This window comes from Papaver somniferum, chromosome 6 (assembly GCF_003573695.1).
Source record: "Papaver somniferum cultivar HN1 chromosome 6, ASM357369v1, whole genome shotgun sequence".
NCBI classification, from domain to species: Eukaryota; Viridiplantae; Streptophyta; class Magnoliopsida; order Ranunculales; family Papaveraceae; genus Papaver; species Papaver somniferum.
Window position 1 is genome coordinate 95,135,138 of NC_039363.1, and position 26,389 is coordinate 95,161,526.

At 37.5% G+C, this 26,389-nt stretch overlaps 1 protein-coding gene and 1 pseudogene across 4 annotated transcripts; both read right to left on the reverse strand.

Annotated features, from left to right (window-relative positions):
* Nucleotides 1–3,755: 3,755 nt before the first annotated feature.
* On the reverse strand, nucleotides 3,756–8,925 carry LOC113285912 (putative disease resistance protein RGA1). Of its 4 annotated transcripts, XM_026534651.1 has the most exons (6): nucleotides 8,805–8,925; nucleotides 8,622–8,688; nucleotides 5,198–7,298; nucleotides 4,416–5,086; nucleotides 4,242–4,297; nucleotides 3,756–4,030 (listed from the first exon to the last, which is right to left on the reverse strand). In XM_026534651.1, exons 3-4 carry the CDS (start codon nucleotides 6,747–6,749, stop codon nucleotides 4,467–4,469), a joined length of 2,172 nt encoding a protein of 723 aa, XP_026390436.1. In that variant the 5' UTR covers nucleotides 6,750–7,298; nucleotides 8,622–8,688; nucleotides 8,805–8,925; the 3' UTR covers nucleotides 3,756–4,030; nucleotides 4,242–4,297; nucleotides 4,416–4,466. The 4 variants fall into 4 exon arrangements, with proteins under 4 accessions (XP_026390436.1, XP_026390435.1, XP_026390433.1 ...); XM_026534650.1 differs by having other exon boundaries at nucleotides 4,416–7,298; nucleotides 8,810–8,925; XM_026534648.1 differs by having other exon boundaries at nucleotides 4,416–7,298.
* Nucleotides 8,926–9,604: 679 nt separating this feature from the next.
* On the reverse strand, nucleotides 9,605–14,276 carry LOC113288469 (annotated as a pseudogene).
* Nucleotides 14,277–26,389: the final 12,113 nt, after the last annotated feature.

Consider the following 26,389-nt stretch of genomic DNA (forward strand, 5'->3'; position numbering starts at 1 on the left):
AACCGGTGGAACATCATAAGTCGAGAGTATTTCACCTGGATCCACCAAAAACTACAACAGTATATTGGTTCAAATGTCGTTTTCGGACGGTTAATGACGGTTGGTAATTTGATATCCCGAGGTGCTTGACAGAGATACATGGGACCAACCAAGGCACCAATTCGATCGATCGACCAAGCAAAAGGTGGGTTCTACATGAATCAGTGTGCCGTCAGACTGGTGGTTTTTATAGTTTAAATTGGTGGCCACAAGATGCAACTGTCTCTTTGCCTATTATTTGTGTTACTGTTCAAATGACTCATTCCTACCGTTAGCCTAAGGTCCCATTCTTAGACTAGCTGGAGTCACGGGTAGTATTTACCAGACAGGATGTACTGTTCCTTGGGGTTACTACTCTCTAGGCAGAGGTGTAGATGGACGGACTTACAGGACATCTCAATCCATATCATCATCAATCAATCGAGCTAATCACCCAAAATGGAACAGCACTTAACTCACCCTCTCTTCTCTTTCTCCGTGTTTTTACTAGTTTTAGCTCGTTTCTGTTGTATTAACATGCACCCAAGTGAATTGTGTGTTTCAGAAATCAAATCAATGCATTTGATGCTGTTGGTGACTGGTGAGCATCGCAGGAAATTTTGTTCTAGAGATTGTGACGGAGAAGGGACATGGAGAAATGAAATGGAATTTGTCAGGCATTAATTCTTTGTTCCTTTCAAGTGTCCATGTGTGTGTGATTCTGTGTCTTGTTAGAATAACTTGTTTGAACTTTGAATGGTGTAGGGTGTTGTTACTATTCATGGGCCGGCTATTCCGAATTTGAAACAAAAAAAAATGGAACACAAGTTGCTCCAAATTTCACAAAAAAAAATGGAACATTTATTACTTGCTCTGCTGCGAACTATAAATGTAACACCAAGGATCTTTGCAATGTTCAATTTCGTAGAAATCTCAATATATCAAATCAGATGCCTCTTTTTACTTATCGATTTTACCCACGCGAAAATCCGTCTCATGGCGCAAATCTGCGTGTGACCATTTAAGTTGTTATGCAAGATATTTCCCATGACCTAAAATGGATCCCAGCGCCTAGAATCTACTCCATCATGACCTATAATGATTTCAGAAAATTTATATTGCGCACATCACCTTGAATACAGATTTGGTGAAAATCATGCTTAGCCTCATTCCCTTCGGTCTTAAATACGGCACGTAACTTCATTTTCTTAAGGACCACTACTAGCTTAAAGAGGAAAACTTCGACTTACCAATACAGCTCTAAAACAAAATCAAGCGTACTCTTAAACACTTTATTCCCATCATTATTGATGGGGTTGATTTCAAAATCCCAGTGGAGTACTCTTGGAGACCCTCTCCTTGCAAGAACTGCAATACTTTCAGTCACACAACTGGGAAGTGTTCAAGAAATCTTGCAAATAAAGGAAAAAATGCTAGAAAAGATGGGATTCCTAGAGCTACTAAGAATTTACAGAGTTCCCATGATATGAATACAAGGAAGATCATTCTTGTAGATAAGATAGAACCTCATAAGAAAGTTAATGAGGTAAATTCAGGCTTTGAGGCGGCAGTAGAAGGGATCGATTGTCCTCATTTTGTTGCTAGGGAGGTAAGCTCCCCATCAAGAAATCCAAATGTAAAGGCTAATATGATTAATATAGAGACGGATGGTAAGTCAGAAGATTCTTCTAGTGGGCAAGGGGATGATGCTCCTAGATCTCATGGGATTGAAAGTGTAAGCATTGAAGAAGCTAATGACTCATGTATGCTGCCTTGTGAGAATGATTGTGTGTGAATGGTGAGAAGGTTGTTGAACAAGAAAAGGTTCTCGGTGAGTTGTTCTCTTATAAAAGAAAGAAAGGCGCCGGCAAAAAGAAAAAAGAGAATCACGTTCAGACTCCTACAGTTCAACCCGTTGCCATCTAATGATCCCGCCATTCCTCCTGGTTTTGAATTCCATAACAGATTCCATGATCTCGAAGAAGAAGAAAATGAAGAAGAAGAAGAAGGGGAGGTGGCCTCTTCCAACTTAGTTTTGGAAGATTCAGAGGTAAGCATCGCAAAACAGTCTTCGTCGAAGCCAATTATAGGAATCAGAATGAAATTGAGTTTGAAACCAAAAGGTACAGGTATGTTCCCTGATGATACTCCTCGTTTAAAAAAGAAAAAAGTTCCTAAATCTAAAGCTCCTATTGAAGTCTCGGCAAATAAACTCTTGGAGTTTGGATCTTCATGGGGTTTGGAATTTCCACCTCGGAAGACTAATCGTGAAAAAATGTTTAGCGATCTCGCGAAAAATCATGATGATTTAATTATAGAAGATGTTGACGAGTCTGCTAACTGACAATAGGCATCAGTCCTCATTGCCTGCTAACTGACAATAGGCATCAGTCCTCATTGCGGTTCGCAAGTTGTTCTTTGATTCTTGTTTTACAAGCTGTGGATGTGTTCTTAGAAGTTTCTTTGCTTTAGCTTTATTTTTGTTTTTGTGGCTTTAACTCTATGCCAGCTGTATTAGCCCGCACACGGCTTGTGTGCATTTTAATCTATTCTCTTTGATCGATAAAAAAAAAAGAAAAAAAAAAAAGAAAGCTGAGGCGTGGAGTAGAGATACGGAGGGGAATACTTAACGGGAATTATTGAACTAGTGGGCATTATTACCACAACGGCGACTATAAATAAGGTAAGGATTCATTTTATCCAAGAGCCTCATTGTACAGTTTACATGTATAAACTCAACCAAACATGGCAAAAACAAAAACAAAAAAACTACCACTAAAACACCGTCGCCCAAATCTATAAAAGTAAGCAGTATCAAAAATCTTCCGACTTCTTTACCATTTTGCCTCTACCACCCACAGAACTCCATTTTTTTAAAGGACAATCAGACACAAACCAAAAGCTTTAGCAAAAGCAAAACCACCACTGAAATTTCTACAAATATGACCTGGGTCGCCACAGGAGGCACCAGGCACCATCCAAGACCTGATTTTTCACCATCTCGGTAAACAGTGCTGTACATGGTACCCAGTCATCCTCCACTTGTGTTTTGAGAAACTTTTAACTTGAATCTTTCTCAAATTGAACTTCTCTCCCTCAAAGATGATAGAGTTTCTCATCAGCCAAATGTCAATACAAAATCTCCCTTAATGTCTTGACAATAAATCATTCAGATCTCCATCCTAATATATACAAGCAAAAAGATAGATCACAAGTCATTGCCATATGCTTTCACTACCTTAACAATCCCACAAAAGATGATCCAAATTTCTCTAATTTACACTACACATATCTGGAAGCCAAACAAGTCCCTCTCCTTGTAAATATCACCTCTTCTCGACAGCTTCCATATCTGACCTAACATTAGGAATGGATGTTATACCCTCCACCTGTAGATCTATATATTCCCCATTCCATTCACAGCATCACCAATTTGGAAGCACCCTCTAGCAGTTCCAGTCCAAAATATCTTATTATCTTTTCCAGAAAGACTAAGAAGGCAGAAAAAGTATCAACACTTACAAAAGTCGGCCATGCATCTAGGAATACGCCATTCATCACCAGTAACCAAATCCTTTACCTTTGCAGATAAAACACCATTAGGCATCATTTATCATATGGCGTATATTGTATATTAAGCATACATTCGAATTCAACTAAGAAGTGAGTGAGAATGCTAACAAGTTTAAGACTACAAAATATTGTTATGGGCATCAAATATAGCTGTCTTGCCAAGATAAACAAAAAGGCCAAATATTTAGCATCAAAAGTGAAAACTACATCATGGTATCCATGTTCGAAAGACTGCAAATAAGAAGGCTCATCTTCAACGGAAGGGGAAAGTAAGGTTACGTGTGAAATGATACTAAATAAACAAAAAGTATTCCCTGAAAGGAACAGAACATTTGCAAAAGCAGGAGAGTAGCTTCTCAAAATGATAACCCAGCAGCCATCATACTTGAGGAGAGATCCAATGTCTTAAGTGTCTGACACAAATACTGGAAGAGTACTCCTGAACAAAACAAAAGAATCGAAAAATTTGGTTAAGAATAAAAGAATCGAAAAATATGGTTAAGTTTCAGACATCATTTTCTGTTCTTTTATCTGGTGTTGCAAAGGAAGATGTAATGTCATTTTCTCAACAGGAAATAACCCGCTGCTAGAAAGAAGGGTCAACCAGGCAAAATTAACAAGTGACTAAGTTGTATTAATAGTGAACATACCGCAAGAGAATTTGGCTTCGACCACTAGAATATGAACTGACTAGGACCTAGACAGGCTGCATTAGCGAAGACCACAAACCAGTGGAAGTTAGGAACATAATGCCAATAGAAACGGTGAAAAACAATGAAAGGAAAATACCTAGATGTAATAGTTATGAATGTACAGCATATTACCTAATTAGGAGGGGAAGTGAAGGGCCAAGTATTGACACCATCTAAGTGGTGTCATAAATGAGTCCTCAAAGCCAGTTGAAGGGGGTGCTCTCTCCCAACTGAATATCGAAGGGAATTACATTGTACAAGCTCCAACTCCTTCAACAACGGTAAACAACTGAAATCGGGCACAGTTGTCAAAAGAGCGCATTCCTTGATGGACAGTTTGCCAAGTTTTGGCATGTGACATTCTTCCAAAACAGTCCAAGCAGTCCATCTCGTCCACGAAACAAATAATAATACTTCCAATGATTCGAACCCGTTGTGCGGCTCCTCGAATACAAAAAAGTTTTGAACATCGAAGTTCTCCACAGATTTATTACCTTGAAGGGTCAATGTCTTCAAAAATGGCAAGTCCCTCAAGATGCTAATACTCCTCAAGTTATCACAACCAACCAGTTCAATATTTTGAAGGCAGGACGGGGAACTCCATATCCATTCTCGACGACCCCATTCTTGAAGAGGATATCCTTGGATCACTAGCTCCCTAAGGTTACAGTGAGGTTGTAAAAATTGTGTGATCCGTTCATCTATGTTTTGAGTAGAAGCCCACTGTAACTTCAGCCGCTTAAGATTTCCCTTTTCATTCACACAACCATATCTAGCATCCCTGGTATCAACGAATTCCAACCCTGAAATGCAAAGAGAGTCTCTAAGCATATTCAACTTCTCCAACTGATTAAAATTGCTTCCTCCATGTGAAACAGCAAATCTTCCCAATATTTGGAGCTGAGTTAACTTACCAATATCAAGAGGTGTTGCAATTTGGGAACTCTCATCTAGATCAAGGTGTCGGAGATTCTCACATATTCCAATGCCTACAGGTAACCTAGTAAGTGATGCACATCCTCTAAGCTTCATGGTTTGCAATGTACGAATAGCATACACTTCCTTGTCAATGAATCTGATCAGAGTATAGGAGACATTTAGATATCTTAGTTGGCTAAGGAGAGAGATAGTCGATGGCACTCCTCCGATCAAGCTGTGGCTCAAATCCAAAACACGAACAAACACCATCCTCGATGGATATAGATATTTAATTGAACCACCTCCAGATAGCAGTAAGATGGTTCTTAATCTTTTGAAGTCTTCAAGGTCCCTAAGCTGAAGTCCATCCATATCCATGGAAACATGACGAACAAAGTCGGTCTTTCGCAACAGATCAGACTTTTCGTTTATAATCAAGCGGAACGACCCATCCACATTTACCAATTGAACCATGTCATGAATAAATCCATGAACCACAAACTTCAGACCATCTTCATCAGCACTTGAAGGTAAGAAAAACCCCCTCTTCACTAGATCATCGAAGTATGAATTGCCTAAATCCTCCAATTGCATATTTCCCTTTGGCTGTATTAACTCCTCGGCCATCCATAATTGTACCAACATTTCTTTTTCAAATTGAAACTTTCTTGAAAGGAGGCCACAGTAAGGAACTAAAATCTTAAGATGTTTGGGTAGTTGGTGATAACACGATCTCAAATAATGAGTAACAGCATTCATATCAACAGGAAGATTCCACAAATCTGTGTTTAAGATACACTCCCACTCCTTTATATCATTTTGGCCAAAAAGAAGATGTCCAAGAGTACTTGCAATCAAGGGAAGTCCGTAACATCTTTTGACTATCTTTTCTCCAATACAACACAACTCCGGATGGTTAACAGCATAATCTTGTGATGGAAACGCCGTTTGTTGAAATACAGACCAACAATCCTCTTCGGACAGCTTCGGCAGTTCATATTTAAATTGACTTCCAATTATTGAAGATACCATGGGACTTAGTGTTGTAACTAATACGACACTTCCTTTTGCAGCACAACGTAGAAAACTTAGGATGTCGCTCCAGTCCTTTCTTAAATCATGTCTTGCATTATCTAGCACTAGAAAAATGCACCTCGCTCGAATCTGTCTCGTGAACTCGGCGTGAAGACGACCAGAATTCAAAACCTCATATTTCTCCCCACTAAGACTCTCAATAATACTCTTTAAAATCCCATCCAAGTGGAAATCCTGATGCATAGAGAACCAGACTCTGACATACTTCTTCATAATCTTTGGATCACGAGACAATGACTGTGCAATAGTAGTCTTTCCAATGCCAGTAATACCAACTACTGAAATAACAGAAATGCCACTAATTTCTTGAGAAGCCACATCTTCTACTTTAGCCAGCAATTCCTCTATCACACTTTCCCTTCCAAAAATTACTTCATTAAATGAGTTACTGGTCGATTCATAAGTTCTATTGAACATTTCCGAGTCTAACCTTTTCCACAACCTAGAATCCATGAACCAATCATAATCATTAATCAAGGTGTTAGTATTATCTAGGAGTCCATTTATCTCATCATGAGACTTCTTCAAATGTGCATCCAAAACAGCCTTCGAATTCTTGCATGATAGAGCTTTCTTTGTAAACTTACATGATTCGCATGATCCCTGAATATATTGGATATGAAATCTGTCAGCCAAATCTTCGGCTATATATGCAGAATGCTGAATACGTTTTAACCAAAAGAGAATTCCAGGGTCTTTCACTTCATCAACCACAGCAAGATCTAGGATCCCTTTAATCTTTATTACTAAAATCCTCAGCTTCAGCAAAGACTCCACAATCCCCTGTAAGTCCTTTTCACTGTATTCCGCCCCATAAAAATGCTTTATCAATGAGCGTATCGTCTTCCATGTGAAAACAATCAAGTCTAGCTACTGCTCAGCCAAAATTAACGAGTTAATTCCCCAGCCGGAGAACACAACCGCTGCAGTTATCGCATCGGCCACCATCCCTCCTCAAAATTGATGTAAGAATAGATTCTCCGGACTGAATAGGACGGGGAGCTGCACAAGAATAAGTCATTTGAAGATAAGAACTATGACACTCTCCCAAAGATAAAATCATCGTGATCTTGTCTCGTCATTTCAACCTTTTAACGGCTACAAGAATCTCATGACAAATAAATGACAAACATTAAGAACACAACAAATATGAAAATCAAGGTCAAGGAACAGACAAGAACAGGATGCCTTAGAACATAGAAAAGCATGAAGAGCTAAACCGAAAGGTCTTCCAGAAAGCGGCATTTACTTCCCCATTTACAAAATCAATATAACTCTAAAAACTAACACTTCTTTACCAAGAAAACATGAAGCCCGCTACCATGGTCTAACTCATCCAGAAGCATTAACTTTTGGCCACAGCTCAATGAAGCGAGAAATGAACATGAGACAAACAGGATCTCATTCTCCAAATGACTTTAATCTTGAAGACGATGAATGCATCAAACTCCAATTGAGGCAACCACAACAACAAGACTACGCCTCACCAGTAAGCCCTACAACCCTAAGGTAAAGCCCTGATTTCCTTGGTATCAAAATCTATGCATTGTTATTTAATTCAATTTTAAACTTATGTACTAAGATTTCAATGAACAATATGCAGCTGACAACAACTGCAACGATATGAGGAATGGGAGTTCAAATCTTTGGGAAAATTCCCCTCCGAGCTTCACTCAGAGACTCTACATTAGTTGCCCCAACCAGAATAAAGTTACAGCCCCAGGTAAATTATTGTTGTCTTTCAATTTTGAGGTCTGCTAGTCTCCAAAGTCAGGTGGGTATTGACCGGTAATAGGGCCAGCTAAAATCCTTCATTAGATCTTAGAGGAAGCAATTTCATATAAATTGCAAATAAGTCTATGTTGCTCTTCCTCACAGTAAGACTCTCAGCTTTTAGATTTGTAATTCCCAACTGCTTTCGGGACCTTCCTCTAGAAGTAAGTAGTGCAGATGAATAACAGTTACACTGAAATTTATAACTTCTACTGTTCTGGTATCATTAAACCAACATTGCCATGCAATCAAATTTAAAGTTGGCGATATCTAAAACTAAAGCAATACTTGTACGTCGCAATATTTCGAGAAAAACAGCTTTCTCACAAATTATTATGTTCTCTTCTTTTGTGATTGGATTGTCAAAGGGCTTTGGTTCAGGGAATTTAAGGTCAATAGAGACGGAAGGCTTGAAAGAAGATGAACCAATTATAGATAACGTTCAATTTCAATGTATCTAGAGATGGATGGGTACTGTACTTGCAGATTTCATAAGACACTATTTGAAGACAACATTTCAAAATCAAAACAAAGAGGGGAAATCGATCTTACCAAACTAGGAAATTCTCCCAAATAGCTAGCACAGTCTCTAGAAATCAATCTCTTGAATAAAAACCAGCTGCAAATCTAAGAAGAAGGAAGTATGTTAATGGCTGAAATTTGAAAACAAAGCTAAAGATCATTCGATGGCTGAAATTGAACCAACAGAGAAGAGTTATAGAGGAACAAGTTGACCTTACTTAAAGATGATGAAAAAGTATTCTCCATTACTATAACACCGATCATCTCTCAAAAAATTTTATTTTGTCTTTTCTGAAGGGAGGAAGGCAGATTAGAGAGAAGAAGGTGAGTTTTGTGAATGGATAATACCTAAATCTAGTCTTTACTGGACGGTTTAGATGATCTCGCGTGAGAAGAGAAATGGGGTTTTAGGAAAAGCATTTTTGGAGGGAGAACAAGAAAGTAGAAATAACTATTACTATATTTGTGTTCTTGGGTGCTCATTACAAGCGGCTGCCCCATTCGTTTTTATTCGTAATCCACTTTGGGGTGCTGGAAAAAAAGGACCGGATAACGGGCTGGTGCTTAATATTACAAATGAAAACAAACTCTTCTCTTCTTTTAGTTTTCCAATTGCTAATTGATGTATAAATCCTACTTATTTCCAACTTAATCCTGAATTTCATACAAGAGAAGAAAACCATGGATCTAAAGAGCACTGTGTAAAATTGCCGCCCACCCTCCATCACTTCAAATTGCATATGCCGTTTCCTCTGGTTTATGATTTGTTTTATTCAATATCAAACACACAAACATAAATCTCTCTCCGTTGGTTGTTGATGGAAAACTTGTTAAGACCTCTTAAAAATGGTATAACTCTTAAATGTGAAATTTTCATTCACTTGTTTCTCTTAAGTTCGGTACATACACACCGTTTGTAGGCTGAGCACAAAATGTTCAAGGAAAAGAATAGCAGCCACGCCAAGCCATACGTGTCAAGTAAAGAGAATGAAAAATGGCCACATTGGGCCATACGTGTCAACTTAGTCCTTCAAACTGAAAAATGAACCCGGATGAAAAATATTGTGCACAGTGAACTCTTGAAAATTTAGAGTGGCAATCAAAATTGATAAAAGCTAATTAACAGCAACAAAAAATATCTATGAAGAGTGTGGATTCAAACTATCCTACCGAACGTTGCTATTAGGCTATAACAGCAACAAAAAATATCCATGAATGAGATATTAACTCTCCAAAACAAGTGCCCCAGAACCAATTTCCAACTGCACCCCATTTATTAATTGAGGCTTTGAATAACAATTTCTTCTTATCTTGGAAGTTTATTAGCTATCACTCGCCTGTTTCGTTCAACATTTCGCAAAAAGAATCAAAGGCCAAATCTTTCTGCCCCTCTTTCCCCCTTTCTGAATTTCCACGCCTCCGTTTGAGCAAGAATTGAACCACATTGGACCCATCTGAAATTAAATCCATCGATGAAGCATGCATGTCCAAACTTTATGAGTAAATCTGCAGTGCAATAGAATATGATCAACTGATTCTGGAAGTAGATTGCAGAGAGAACACACTCTACTTTGGACTTGTACTCCCCTTCTTAAGAGATTATATAGAATATGAAACTTTACATTCAGAAACACTAGCCATGACTCGGAGACAAAGGTGACATGATAACCGAGTAGATACCAGCGAAGCCTTGCAGCACAAACACTTACAGTGATCAACACCTTACTTAGATTAGGATCAAGTTTCACGTGTAAAAAGGAAAAAGAAAAAAAAAGAGGTTTTAATTGCGATTACTACCAAAAAAAGGTGGACTTGTATCTTACAAAATCTATTTCCCAGGTTTATGAAGCTATACGACACACAGCAATCAATCGCCAAACAAAACACACACAAAAATTTCATGTAACAACACTAAAAAGGGGATAACCAGGCAACAATTATGTACTTACAAGGAAACAACAACATAGTTCAGTGGCAATGTATCGCAATCTTAGAAGAAGTTAAACAGTTGACAACACAGTTGGAGTCTTTTTTGGGTTTTAAATCTGTGGACAGGAGAGCTAATGGAGCAGCTGATATCTTGGCAAAAGAAAGGAAGGAAATCAACAACTGAAAATGTTTGGGAAGACTCAGCACCCTCCTTCTTAATTCCTAGAATGAGAAGACAAATGTACCAATCCGTGTAATGCAATGCAACATTATTCTTATGCACATAGGATTCAGAAACCTACTAGAACAATAAGCTAAGTAAACCCAAAATATCATAAAAGTCCTTGTGTGGCACTTTTTATTTTTGAGAAGCAGAAATTGAATCAGACTTAGGAAGGAAATAAAGATATGCAAGTAAGCATTCATACCACTCCGATAAAATTTGACAAGGCATAGATGTAACAATCCTAGCTAGCTCCCCTGCTTGCATAGACAGTGGATGATTGTATAAATTATTTACGGACTTTTAACTAAAAACCATCAACATAAAAATTCAAAAGAAGTGAATAATAATTCTTTCCTCAGATGGTTATGTAGTACGAATGAAATAAGAAGACATGAATTTGTTCTGCTATTGCATCTAATAGAATTTATATACAAATACAGAAATTAAAGGTGGTCCTTGATTTTTGTAACTGAGAAGTTGTGTAGTAGAAATCAGTGCTCATGTTTACTTTCATTTATTTGCAAAACAAAAAGGAAAGAGAAAGAGTTTATACTTTCTATAGTCACTGTTGTATATGATAGCATGAGTGTTTTGACAATCACACTTATTTATGACAACAACACATGTAGATTAAGGGCCCCGGATGAACAGAAAAAAATCAAATTTATACATAAGCATAACTACTTCGAGTTAAAACTGGAATTTTAAGCAAAAGGTGACAGTAATGATTTCTCCAAGTAGAATAAAAATGTTTAAGATTGGGACATAATAGAGTTATTAATGGTTTCTTAGAAGTTGAACAAGGTTCAGTTCTTGTGTACTGAGCACTACCTCAACCAAAGGCATTACCTTTAGTATGTATACACTATGACTAGAATCTTTAAGAAAGAGATTCTTTGAGATCAGAACTAAATTTCGAAATCTAAATGACTATATATATATATTTCTGGAAAGAGGTTCAATTTTTATGTAGGACGAACAATAACCATCCAACCAACCATGCCATTGCACTTAAAGAGAACATGTTATAATTTGATTGGCTCATAACATCCGTTGCAACCTAACTAATATGAACAACATCTATTGCAGACAAGCAGGGGATTGCGACCTATAAAGGCCTAATTTTTAATCGATTACTTACATGCAAATCAGCCTCACTAAAACTTAAGTGACCGGAAAGAAATGGTCGAAGAGACAATATGTATAAAACGTACCTAGCTTCGTAACTAAAGCAATGATTGTCTCCGAAACATTCTGCAGGACACTGCAAGAAAGAAATACATAATAGAAGTCATCAAAATAGCCGGATGACTAACCCTGCGATTATTCACAGGATACCAAGTACAGCTTATGCATCAGATGGGTGAAAGGGCTCACCTACTCCAAGGATCCAATACCCCATTTGAGAAGATAATGTTACTCCAAAATGTTTTCAAAGTCATGTTCAAATCCTTCACATATTAAAAAGACAATCTGTTAATTAGACTTTTGGGTTAAAGGGTTTGCCTCTGCTAATTGAGATCAATCAGAGAAATAACAGAAATTATTCCAATTTTTTTCAGTTAAACTAATGAATCGATTAATTCAGAGAAAAACGAACGTTTCCCCAGGTAGGTGTTCTTACTTGACCATCAAAGTCAGTGCTAATCCAGCGGTTTCTAGGCTGAACAGCATAATCCTTAAAGCATGGATTTTGGAAAGAAGAGTGGTTAAAATCATATGCCGGAGACATGCCGCTTATTTTGCTACTGGAGATGGGCATAACCATTTCAGTCCAAGCCTTCAAAAATGGAAAGAGAAAAAAGAAAAGAACTAGTCAATACTACTTTATGAACAACTTCCAGGAGATGTTTGCACCCAAGAATAGAATGAACACAAGAACTATAAAAATGATTGACCTGCCAGTCCCAACCACTCATTCCATGTATAGTTGTAACCAATGCTTACTCCTGATAATATACGATCTAGGAAACCAACTTCCTGAGGATGATCATCAATTTTCCTGCATACCTAGAAACAAAAATAGAACACCCCTCATGCTTATTAAGGTATCAATCAAGGATTACATCTACTCAACATATTGACAATTTTGAAGTCAACGATTATTAATGAAAGGAAAAATTAAGTCTGAGACTACCTTACACCTCACATTATTTAAAAAACGAAAAGAGCTACGTCACATGAGTCAACTGACCTCTTTTATGGGATTGGCAGGCAAATGCATCAAAAAATCCGAAGGATAAGGGTAATCCACCATTGTTAAATAACTGTAGGCAGAGCTCAACCAGTTTGACAGGCCATCAGTGCTATTCTACTTCCTGGATCCATTGAACTTCAAAGTTAAGTACTTCGAAAAGAGAGGAAACCTTTAACCCTAGAAGCCTAGAAGTAATGCCAATCTAATACTAACATTTAGATAACTGAACTTACTGGCACAAGTGGAATGTTCTGGTTAGGTGCGTTAAACTGTCAGCCTCAGCTTCTATTGCCTCCCATGAATTCCTAATATAGTCGAAGCAGCTCATGCTTTCACGCTATCAGGATAAGAGAAATGCAAATCTCTGTTGTATGCAAAGACACAACTAGGATGACATATAGATGAAAATAAAGTATATAAACCTTGAAATCATTGGATACGATGTCATAAAATGTTTCTGGAGGAACAATATTTTCAAATTGCAGTATAGGTGCAGAAGAAGCAAGTGGTCCAATTGCCATATGTGGATACTTCAATCTCATCCATGCTGCTAACACTGATCCATCAACCAAATACAAAACCATAACCTATTTACTAGCAAACTTCACTTTCATAGCCAAATTGATTCATTCATTTCAATGTCAGCAAAATATAAACAAAACAATTAAAGTTGTAATTCTTACTTCCACCATATGATCCACCAAACAATACAACAGGACACGCCTCAGCAGACAAATTCCTTTTCAAATCAAATCAGTAAGATGCGCAGCATTCTTACACGCCCTTTCTCTGCTTCCATACGGCACTTATTTTCCATAGTATCGATGATGCCAACAAAAACACGAAGCGCTATAACAATTTATCATCATTCATTCAAGTTCTAGACACAGATGCATGTTATTTATAGATGAAATGAAACTGAAACTCAATTTACTTACTTCAGGAAAAACAACCATAGCACCAAAACGAGGAACAATATCACCTTCAGTACCACAGTATAAGAAAATTGGACCTAATCGTTAAGGACCTGAACAATGATCAGTACTGATGAGATACCTCTGTTGAAAAGTTGGGAGGTCTGAGAAACTGAAACGATCAAGTGTTTGTGTATAGTATTTGGTTTCACATTGGAATGCATGGTTTTTCTTAATTTGGTCTTGTGAAAATTTCGAGGAAACTAGGGTTTGTTTCTGAAATTTTGATGATGCTGTTAACTGAAATGATGAAAGGAAGAAACAGAAGAAGAGTAGAACGAGGAAATTCTGGAGGTGGATTTTCGCCGAGTGGATTTTTGAGTGTTGATAACTCGAGAGTGGACCGAAGGAGTGGGAGAGGAAACGGATTTACTGAGATTTAATCGTGGGGGCACTGCGCACTGTGTTTTGGAACGAACTTATTCGGTTCGGTGTGGTTGTTTGAACGGATTGGGATTGGGATTGGGATTGGTTTACCGGCTACTCTAGTTTCAGCCGAATCAGCTCTAGGACTTTGACCCTTTTTTTTCTTCTTCGGGGTATATTAATTAGATATCCTTTGGATTTTTTTTTTTTGGAAAATGATTATATAACAGAGAAGAAACTAATCCGTAGATTCAGACTCATTTGGAATCAACTCTGGTAGAGTTGTCCGTCTGATGAGTGAATCTATGTGATTAGTTACTTCCGAAACAGACACAACGTTTGAGTTCACATTACATTCTTCATAGGCTTTAACAAAATCAAAAGTATAGCTGGAATTAAAAAGGAAGGTGTAACAGAAAAGCTAGTAATCAGTTGTGCTGAAGTTCTTCCTTCTTTTGCCAACAAATCTGTTACTTTGTTTGCTCTTCTATCCACACAGTGAAGTCCCACAAAAGAAACTAATTTAGCTGTCATCTTCTTTACTTCATCTAATATGGCTACACATTGCCATTTGATTGAGGTTTGTTTTCCTTGTAGGTATTTGATAATGTTTTGATTATCTTCTTCGATTGCCAGATTTTGCAAGTTGTTGTTGATGGCCCAAGTTGTAGTCTGCAGCAGGGCCACAACTTCAGCTTCTTCTGGTGATTCTGCCCTGCAACTTCCCACCCCTGCTCCTTTGAAGGTCCCTGTCCAATTGCAAAATAAATCCAAATGTTGTAGCAGAAACCCAAAAAGCATCACAGTCTAATTTGTAAAAGTTTCTTATTGGCAGAGTCCAATAAATCAGATTCTGAGTTCTGATGATGTTGACCGGTAATTGTGTTATTGTGTACCAATATTCATAATGTCTTTGTATGTCTTTAGCCGATTGAGCTGGTGTTCTACTTTTATCCTCAAAGACTCCGAGACATCGTTCTTTCCAGATAAAAAAACACTTAGTTGCAGCTAAAGCCATGGATATTGAGTTCATATCTCCCCTCATCCATTCATTATACATATCTAAGAAAGAAGTATGTCTAGAAATAGTGTTAGAAGATACTCCCTGCGCGAGCATAGGCTAAAGTGTCCAAATTTCTTTTGCATAGGCGCATTCAAAAAACAGATGAAAGGTAGATTCTTCCGTATTCTGACAAAACACACAATTCCTTTCCCCATCTCTACTTGAACCAAGTTTCTTTTTAGTTGGTAAATGATCGAAATTTTGATAGTGGTAAATAGGTTGTCGTTCACTCGGACTTGTTGAGAAATTGTTCAAAGACTTAATAAAGAAAATATATACAAATATGATGACATGATGAGAGAGGCTGGGACTCAGGATTCCACTGCTTTTCATGTTCATGGGGTTCAGAAATTAATTGTAGACATTTATAGCTCAAAACAAAGGAAATATCAACTCTATTCCTTGCCAAAGTAGATTTCATAAAATATTACGCGTAGGTCATAAGCATGGCACATCAAAATTACTTAGAACTAAGCATGCTCCATCAAACAAAGTCACGAGTAGTTGATAGAAATCATAATTCGTTAAAAATCAATGCAGATAGTACATAAATAATTAATTGAATTACCCCAATAGTGAAATCCAGCTTCCTCCATTGTCCCAATATTGGGTTTTAGCTCCTCATATTGTAGACACGCTCAAAGGATAATTTATTGCTCAAAAAAAGTGTTTACAAATGATGAAAATGGGAGAAAATGATTAAAACTGGTTTTGTAACAAATATAATTGTTACAAACCAAACTGTTACAGAGAACGATATATGGTACTTGTCACTGTCACTGTAGCACTACGACCCTCACTGTTGTGTCGTTCTCACTGTAGATGAACGACAGTTCTTTAGGGTCTTATGTTCTTCGTTCTCTCCTTCAATGGCAGCAGCAGAGAGACAAGCTCTGCAACACTATTTCTCACCCTTTTTCGTCCCCTAACTCTCCATTTCTTCCCCCGCTTCTCTACGTAAACCTTAAATAGCCTCACAGAACCGAAAATAATCCTCCATAACTCCAGCAAATCTTTCGTTACTTGGTATTGAAGAAAAATGTTCTCGGGAATATTTTCTTCCCCTGTTTCACGAGATTCCTTGTATCTTCCTCTTTGATCGAATTGAAAGCACTTACCAACCCTGTTGTAGTATAACAGGCTGGTATATATCCAAGACAAGAGAAAATCCGACCAAATATCCATGAGTTTAATGGAGAATATCTTCCCATGCATGTACGCCTCTGTCTTCTTCAACACGAGAATGTAACCAATTTTATCCGACAAAATAAGCCATACCATGTCTGTTAAGACCAGTCACATCATCCCAACAATTCTCAACCATTGAGTCTCTCTAAAATGTCTTCAAATCTCGAACAAAAAATTCTGCAGGTGAGAAACAAGTTTCCCGCCAAAATTCAGTTTCAAATGAGGAAGATGATGGTTGCCCCCTATCCAGAGTATGGGCACCTTTAACAGTTGGGGTGCCTGGGGATGTATTTATCCAAAATGAAGGTGCCTTTAGTACTTTTCCGGAGGGGTACCCCTAGCAACTTTTTGAGCCGAAGTTTCCAAAAATGTTTATTTTCCAAAAATACCTACAAACACATAAAACACCATAATAAGTACGAAATCGAGTACCAACAATACAGAACATTTAGGACAACTTAGACACAAAAATGTGTCTATCAAATACCCCCAAACTTATTATTTGCTAGTCCTCGAGCAAAACTAATCTAGAAAAATAAATCCTAACTTGCTAGGTGGCCCTAGTGACCGTGATATAGTATCGGGAGGGTTTATCAGAGGTGTACCCACAAAACCATTACTCCAGACCTTAGCTATCTACGCAGAACCTTGGAAGGCACTAAAGAATCTCCTTGGTTGGCATACAAACATTGACTATAGGAGGAAGTACCTTGATGCGAAATTCCAATTGTTGTACACGAGTTTGCACTCAACATACTATAATTCATATATAAGTGACAAAGCTCTACTCAGATAGTTTCTAGACATCATAACCGGAGTCAACCAATCACATGGAAAGATTAAGAAGATGGATAAAGAGAAAAATAGATGGTTTAAAGTGAACGATGTTTCCCATATCTGTCTGAAGGCCTCTGCCAAGATGAACCTATCCTAATGGACTGAGATACCGGTCTGACTAATATCAACACAACTGGCAAATACAAGGGAACCAGTGGTCGATAAACCTAACTCCAGGTCAACATAACTGGATATACAAGGGCACCAATGGTCGACTTTATTGAATTTATTCCGGTTGGTCTGATGGTCTGGTCTCAATTTTTTTTTGTGGTAACTCAGTCACTCTATATCACCCTAGAAATGGTAACAAGTTGAATCGTGTGCCCCACCAAATCACTTAAAAAATAAAAACAGAAAGATTGGGATTCAAAGAGATATGGCGAAACTACCATGTTTTTTTTTTAATTCTAACACATGAGCTCTGTGATTTTATGAATAGACTCTTTAGATGTTTCCATCTAATCAGATTGGTTCCTCAACTCCTACAACCAAGATGTTCCCATACACTTAGATTGGTTAGTGCCATCCTTAATAAACATAAATTTCTAGGTTTTGAAGTTTATTTATTGCAACTAAAAAGTTTCTTCCATACCCCCCAAACTTAAATCTAACATTGTCCTCAATGTTCTAAAGATAAAATTAAAAACATGAACAAGGAGAAACTGTTACCACTCGAAGCAAAAGAGTTAAGGAAAGATATTACCGTGTTGCATGAGATTGGGTTACCTCCCAAGATGTGCTAAGTTTAAAATCTTCAGCCAGACATCGGAAGGAATTAATCACCTCATAGAATCATAAAGCAGTAGCCGGAATAATTGTGGGTCATGTGGATCAAAAAGTGCTAACCACAAGAAGAGGAAACTACAACAAACCAAGAAGACATCGAACATACCCTTGTTTAAGACAACTACATCTAGTTGTGGTTCAGGTTCAGGCTCTATAAAAAGGTCTAAATAAAAAGATTTCTTCGGTTGGATTTCGTCAAAGGCATTCTGAAGATCAGGCTGAAGAGTCTGGAAATACTCAACTAAGAACTTATTAGCGCATAACAAAAGCCTGAATAATTGGGGATCCTCTAAGTCAATCAGATTTGACTCACACGGCTGACCATAATGAAAGAGGGGGTCTTCCTTAAGAAAATGTGTCGACCCTATTTTCCTAAAGTAATTAGGTTAGTCTCAAAACTTAATAACCGACACATCTGAAAATCATATGTTCCCACAATTGGAAGAAAAGTTTTTGGTGGGAAAACAAAGTCAATCTTGGTATCATAGCCTGGGTTAACCACATTAACCAGAGGATGGGTTTCTAATAACTGAGCTCTCTTATGGACACAACTAGGTTCAGGAAAAAGTGTATGAAGATAATCTTGTAAAATGGTTGAGGCACAAATGTCAAGTCCTACACGAGGGAACTTTCTAAGAGTTAAAGGTAAGGCACCAGGAAAGTGATAATCACCCTCAAACTTAGAGTTTTCAGTGTCTCTAGGTAGACTAGTCACAATTTCCCTAATTTCTAAATCATTAGATTCCTGAAAATGGTCAATTGATTCTTCTAAGTTGTAATCAGGTGCATCCTCACTCATTTTTATGAGTTCACTTTCTTTGTCTAAGACTGTTGTTTCTAAATCGCTAGACTCAAAATAAACTCGTTACTCTAAACCATCATCACAATCATATAAAGGATTATCAGAGAAAGTTTCTAGTAAAGGCTCATTAACTAAGGTGTTAATCAAAGTTACTTCCTCCGATTCATTGATAGGCACGTCTAATAATGGATTATCCAACACACTGCATAATAAAGGATCATAAACTACATCGTCTAAAACGGTGGTATCCCTAGTCAAATCCTCATCCTTTTGAATAGGTGAATAATTATTAAAATTATTTGGATTTGTACTAGAAACAAAACTATCATTATAAAGCTCAATCGGAGTAACAAATTCCTGATCACTATGTCTACACATTTCATGTTCTTCATCAATACTATCCTCATCATAATCATCATTATAATAACATGAAAGTGATCGAACCTCATCTAAAAAATTAGTTTTACCAATTCTAACCTCTTCATCTTGATTATTATAAAAATTATCCTCATTTTCACGAGTGATATAGGAAATAATGTATTGGCAATCACAAGTAATTCGAGCTTCTCTTTCTTCCGTCTCTAATTCAAGCCTACGTGTTGACTCAGTTAACTTACATGTTGACTCAGCTAACTTCCTGAGGGTATCTTCTAAAGAAGTTTCACTCATTTTTACCGTTCTTTCGTCCATAACTAAGTCATTTGTGTCCGCTAACTTATGTGTCGACTCAAGTAACTTACGCGTTGACTCAAGTATCTTACGTGCTTCATCTAGAGGAGAGGAATTATAAGAATCTTGCTTGTATGACCGGTGGGCATGTGGATAGTAATTGGGCTCACCATGGTATGACCCATAACCTTCAAAAGTTTGGTGTTCCCAACCACTATTCACACGATGGTCATAAAAATAATTATGTTCATGTTGCTCAGTCGAATAATCATTGTATTGGCTATACCAGTTCGACATCCTAACTGCAAGGGAATTCTAAACAAACACAAAGAAGGCTGACTCGACCACAACAAGCCTATTTTATCTAGCAAACAAAAAGCATGATGGCTCCCTTAGATTATTTCTAGACCAACTTTTATTCTTTCGAAAAGGAATTCGTCACAATCTGAGAAAACCTCTCTGGAATCAATCCGAGTTAAAGTAAGTTGAATAGAGATGAGGGAAACTCAGTGGATCTTTGATACCCAAGGCCTCACCGGCGTTACAAGGCGGCGTATTCAACTCACAGAAACCATCATGAACTTCAAAGTATGCTCAAAAGAGCAACCAATATTTTCCGAATGACTTTCCTAATAAGCTCGTTACCCCATCTGTCTCGTTCTAGTCTAAAATTTAAGGCTTAGGTTACGTGTTCCTAAGGCGGGAAAGAAGGAAACAGTGATGAAATCCGAGTCCTTATCTTGATTTGGCCAGGCCTTTCCCTTTATTAGAAAATTAAGCCCGATTTCAGGTCCTCAACATATATGCATATGAAATCATCCAATAAACCCGCTGACAGGGGATTCGCGGGTGTTTAGAATTCTTACCTCCCGTTCAAGACGGGGGATGAACCGTTGAAGTCGACTCGGGCCACGACTCCTATTTCATGTACGAACCCGAGGGGCCGAGGCGATATCGTAATCGCCGTCCTTCTCTGCAAACAGTTTATTTAAAACTACCCTTCCGTAGGGTTTTAAAAATAAAGTCCAATGTTCAATGTCCAAAAGAAAAGAAGAAAAAAAATGTCCAAAAATAAAAACCTTAATTACAGTCTCTAAAAAAATAAACATAAAATTGTTTACAAAATCTTATTCTTCACTCCTTTTGGATTTCTCTTTTCTTTCCTTTTTGGGCTTTTCCTTTCTTTTTAGCACTTTCTCTTTTCCTTTAGCTTAGCTCCAAATCTGAAAGCAAACAAAAACGCGTAAAAAAGAACAAATAAAATAAAACCTAAAAACAAATCTATAAACAAATCCGCGTCGGCGGCGCCAAAAATTGATCGAAATTTTGATAGTGGTAAATAGGTTGTCGTTCACTCGGACTTGTTGAGAAATTGTTCAAAGACTTAATAAAGAAAATAAGGAAAATATATACAAATATGATGACAGGATGAGAGAGGCTAGGACTCAGGATTCCACTTTTTTTCATATTCATGGGGTTCAGAAATTAATTGTAGACATTTATAGCTCAAAACAAAGGAAATACCAACTCTATTCTTTGCCTAAGTAGATTTCATAAGATATTACGCGCAGGTCATAAGCATGCGCATCAAAATTACTTAGAACTAAGCATGCTCCATCAAACAAAGTCACGAGTACTTAATAGAAATCATAATTCGTTAAAAATCAATGAAAATAGTAAATAAACAATTAATTGAATTACCCCAATGGTGAAATCCAGCTTCCTCAATTGTCCCAATGTTGGGTTTTAGCTCCTCATATTGTAGACACGCTCAAAGGATAATTTATTACTCAAAAAAAGTGTTTACAAATGATGAAAATGGGAGAAAATGATTAAAACCGGGTTTGTAATAAATATAAGTGTTACAAACCAAACTGTTACAGAGAACGATATATGGTACTTGTCACTGTCACTGTAGCAGTACGACCCTCACTGTTGTGTCGTTCTCACTGTAGATGAACGCCAGTTCTTTAGGGTCTTATGTTCTTCGTTCCCTCCTTCAATGGCAGCAGCAGAGACAAGCTCTGAAACTCTATTTCTCACCATTTTTCGTCCCCTAACTCTCCATTTCTTCCTCTGCTTCTCTATGTAAACCTTAAATAGCCTCCCATAACCGAAAATAATCCTCCATAACTCCAGCAAATCTTCCGTTACTCGGTATTGAAGAAAAATGTTTTCGGGAATATTTTCTTCCCCTGTTTCACGAGATTCCGTGTATCTTCCTCTTTGATCGAATTGAAAGCACTTACCAACCCTGTTGTAGTATAACAGGCTGGTACATATCCAAGACAATAGAAAATCCGACCAAATATCCATGAGTTTAATGGAGAATATCTTCCCATGCATGTACGCCTCTGTCTTCTTCACCACGAGAATCTAACCAATTTTATCCGACAAAATAATCCATACCATGTCTGTTAAGACCAGTCACATCATCCCAACAGTTCTCAGCGATTGAGTCTCTCTAAAATGTCCTCAAATCTCGAACAAAAAATTCGCAGGGGAGAAACAAGTTTCCCGCCAAAATTCAGTTTCAAATGAGGAAGATGATGGTTGCCCCCTATCCAGAGTATGGGCGCCTTTAACAGTTGGGGTGCCTGGGGGTGTCCTTATCCAAAATGAAGGTGCCTTTAGTACTTTTCGTGGGTGCCCCGAGCAATTTTCGAGCCGAATTTTCCAAAAATGTTTATTTCCCAAAAATACGTACAAACACATAAAACACCATAATAAGTACGAAATCGAGTACCAACAATACAGAACATTTAGGACAACTTAGACACAAAAATGTGTCTATCAAATACCCCCAAACTTATTATTTGCTAGTCCTCGAGCAAAACTAATCTAGAAAAATAAAATCCTAACTCGCTAGGTGGCCCTAGCGACCGAGATATAGTCTCGGGAGGGTTTACCAGAGGTGTACCCACAAAACCATTACTCCAGACACTAGCTATCTACGCAGAACCTTGGAAGGCACAAAAGAATCTCCTTGGTTGGGATACACACATTGACTATAGGAGGAAGTACCCTGATGCGAAATTTCAATTGCTGTACACGAGTTTGCACTCAGCATACGATAATTCATATATAAGTGACAGATCTCTACTCAGATAGTTTATAGACATCATAACCGGAGTCAACCAATCACATGGAAAGATTAAGAAGATGGATAAAGAGAAAAATAGATGGTTTAAAGTGAACGGTGTTTCCCATATCTGTCTGAAGGCCTCTGCCAAGATGAACCTATCCTAATGGAATGAGATACCGGTCTGACTAATATCAACACAACTGAAAAATACAAGGGAACCAGTGGTCGATAAACCTAACTCTAGGTCAACATAACTGGATATATAAGGGCACCAGTGGTCGACTTTATTGAATTTATTCTGGTTGATCTGATGGTCTGGTCTCAATTTTTTTTATTTTTTTGGTGGTAACAACTTGAATCATGTGCCCGACCAAATCACTTAAAAAATAAAAACAGAAGGATTAGGATTCAACGAGATATGGCGAAACTTCCATGTTTTTTTTTTAATTCTAACACCTGAGCTCTGTGTTTTTACGAATAGACTCTTTAGATGTTTCCATCTAATCAGATTGGTTCCTCAACTCCTACAACCAAGATGTTCCCATCCACTTAAATTGGTTAGTGCCATCTTTAATAAACATAAATTTCTAGGCTTTGGAGTTTATTTATTGAAACTAAAAAGTTTCTCCCATATCCCCCAAACTTAAATCTAACATTGTCCTCAATATTCTAAAAATAAAATTAAAAGCATGAAGAAGTAGAAACGGTTACCACTCGAAGCAAAAGAGTTAAGGAAAGATATTACCGTGTTGCATTACGACCCTCACTGTTGTGTCATTCTCACTGTAGATGAACGACAGTTCTTTAGGGTCTTATGTTCTTGGTTCTCTCCGTCAATGGCACCAGCAGAGACAAGCTCTGCAACTCTTTCTCTCACCCTTTTTCGTCCCCTAACTCTCCATTTCTTCCTCTGCTTCTCTACGTAAACCTTAAATAGCCTCCCAGAACCGAAAATAATCCTCCATAACTCCAGCAAATCTTTCATTGCTCGGTATTGAAGAAAAATGTTCTCGGGAATATTTTCTTCCCCCGTTTCACGAGATTCCTTGTATCTTCCTCTTTGATCGAATTGAAAGCACTTACCAACCCTGTTGTAGTATAACAGCCTGATATATATCCAAAACAAGAGAAAATACGACCAAATATCCATGAGTTTAATGGAGAATATCTTCTCATGCACGTACGCCTGTGTCTTCTTCAACACGAGAATCTATCCAATTTTATCCGGCAAAATAAGCCATACCATGTCTGTTAAGACCAGTCACATCATCCCAACAATTCTCAGCCATTGAGTCTCTCTAAAATGTCCTCAAATCTCGAACAAAAAATTCTGCAGGTGAGAAACAAGTTTCCCACCAAAATTCAGTTTCAAATGAGGAAGATGATGGTTGCCCCCTATCCAGAGTATGGGCGCCTTTAACAGTTGGGGTGCCTTTAGTACTTTTCCGGGGGTACCCCGAGCAACTTTTGAGCCGAATTTTCCAAAAATGTTTATTTCCCAAAAATACCTACAAACACATAAAACACCATAATAAGTACGAAATCGAGTACCAACAATACAAAACATTTAGGACAACATAGACACTAAAATGTGTCTATCAAATACCCCCAAACTTATTATTTGCTAGTCCTCGAGCAAAACTAATCTAGAAAAATAAAATCCTAACTTGCTAGGTGGCCCTAGCGACCGTGATATAGTCTCGGGAGGGTTTATCAGAGGTGTACCCACAAAACCATTACTCCAGACCTTAGCTATCTACGCAGAACCTTGGAAGGCACTAAAGAATCTCCTTGGTTTGCATACAAACATTGACTATAGGAGGAAGTACCCTGATGCGAAATTCCAATTCTTGTACACGAGTTTGCACTCAGCATACTATAATTCATATATAAGTGACAGAGCTCTACTCAGATAGTTTCTAGACATCATAACCGGAGTCAACCAATCACATGGAAAGATTAAGAAGATGGATAAATAAAAAAATAGATGGTTTAAAGTGAACGATGTTTCCCATATCTGTCTGAAGGCCTCTGCCAAGATGAACCTATCCTAATGGACTGAGATACCGGTCTGACTAATATCAACACAACTGGAAAATACAAGGGAACCAGTGGTCGATAAACCTAACTCTAGGTCAACATAACTAGCATATACAAGGGCACCAGTGGTCGACTTTATTGAATTTATTCCGGTTGGTCTGATGGTCTGGTCTCAAATTTTTTTTTGTGTGGTAACTCAGTCACTCTATTTCACCCTAGAAATGGTAACAACTTGAATCGTGTGCCCCACCAAATCAATTAAAAAATAAAAACAGAAGGATTAGGATTCAACGAGATATGGTGAAACTACCATGCTTTTTTTCTTTTTGTTCTAACACCTGAGCTCTGTGCTTTTATGAATAGACTCTTTAGACGCTTCCATCTAATCAGATTGGTTCCTCAACTCCTACAACCAAGATGTTCCCATCCACTTAGATTGGTTAGTGTCATCCTTAATAAACATAAATTTATAGGCTTTGGAGTTTTTTTATTGCAACTAAAAAGTTTCTCCCATACCTCCCAAACTTAAATCTAACATTGTCCTCAATGTTCTAAAGATAAAATTAAAAGCATTAACAAGGAGAAATTGTTACCACTCGAAGCAAAAGAGTTAAGGAAAGATATTATTGTGTTTTATGAGATACAGAACATTGAGGACAAATTAGGACAAATTAGGACGAAATCGAGTACCAACAATACAGAACATTGAGGACAAATTAGACACAAAAATGTGTCTATTAGTAAAGAATCCTGTAAACATTTCCAGATGAAAAGCTTGATTCTATGAGAAGTGTTTATGGTCCCTAATTTCTCCCAATTTTTTTTTTGTCTGAATTGTGGTTGAACCATTCAAGTTTTAAAGTTTGGCATATAGAGCCTTAACAGAAAACTCTCCTTTAAGAAGTCATCTAATTTTTTCTTTTTTCAGTGATACCTCTTTAGTTAAGAAAAGCCTTATGTTCAAGATTTCCCTGACCAAAGAAGAATAAAACATAGAAGTTAACAGGTTAATATTCCACTTCTTTGTTTCACAATCAATCAACTGTGATACAAGTGTTATATTAGAGTTATTATTTGGGAAAGAGTTACATAAAGTCTCTCTCCTATTCGGTATCCATTTGTCTTGCCAGATATCTATCGAAGTTCCATCACCCACCTCTCAAATGGTATTTTTTTGATGTGTTTGATACCCTGCAAGATGCATTTCCATACCCAAGAGGCTTGTGATTTCTTCTTGGAATGTAATGCACCAGTTTTTATAAACTACTTTCCTTTCAGTATTTGTTCCCATAAATCGTCAGGGTGACTAACTAACCGCCAAGCGATTCTGTTAATCATTGCTTGGTTCAATTTATTAGCTTCTTTGAACCGTAATCATCCCTGGTCCACAGGTTTGCAAATGAAGTCAAAAGCTTTGATGTATATACCCTTAGATTTTGTGTGTTTTACTTTCCCCACCAAAAATCTCGTTGGATATCGTTGAAACGCTTAGTTACTTTTTTTGGTACACAAAACGGCACATGCTGAAGATGACCATGCTAGAAAGCACTGATTTGTTTAATACAATTTTACTTGGTTGAGATAAGATTTTCCCAAGCCAAGTTTTTATTCTCTGTTCCGTTTTTTCGATTATGTT

Coding starts and splice junctions, on each gene's coding strand:
- LOC113285912 (XM_026534650.1), bottom strand. CDS start 6,749: ATGGATTCTAGGTTGTGGAAAAGGTTAGACTCGGAAATGTTCAATAGA.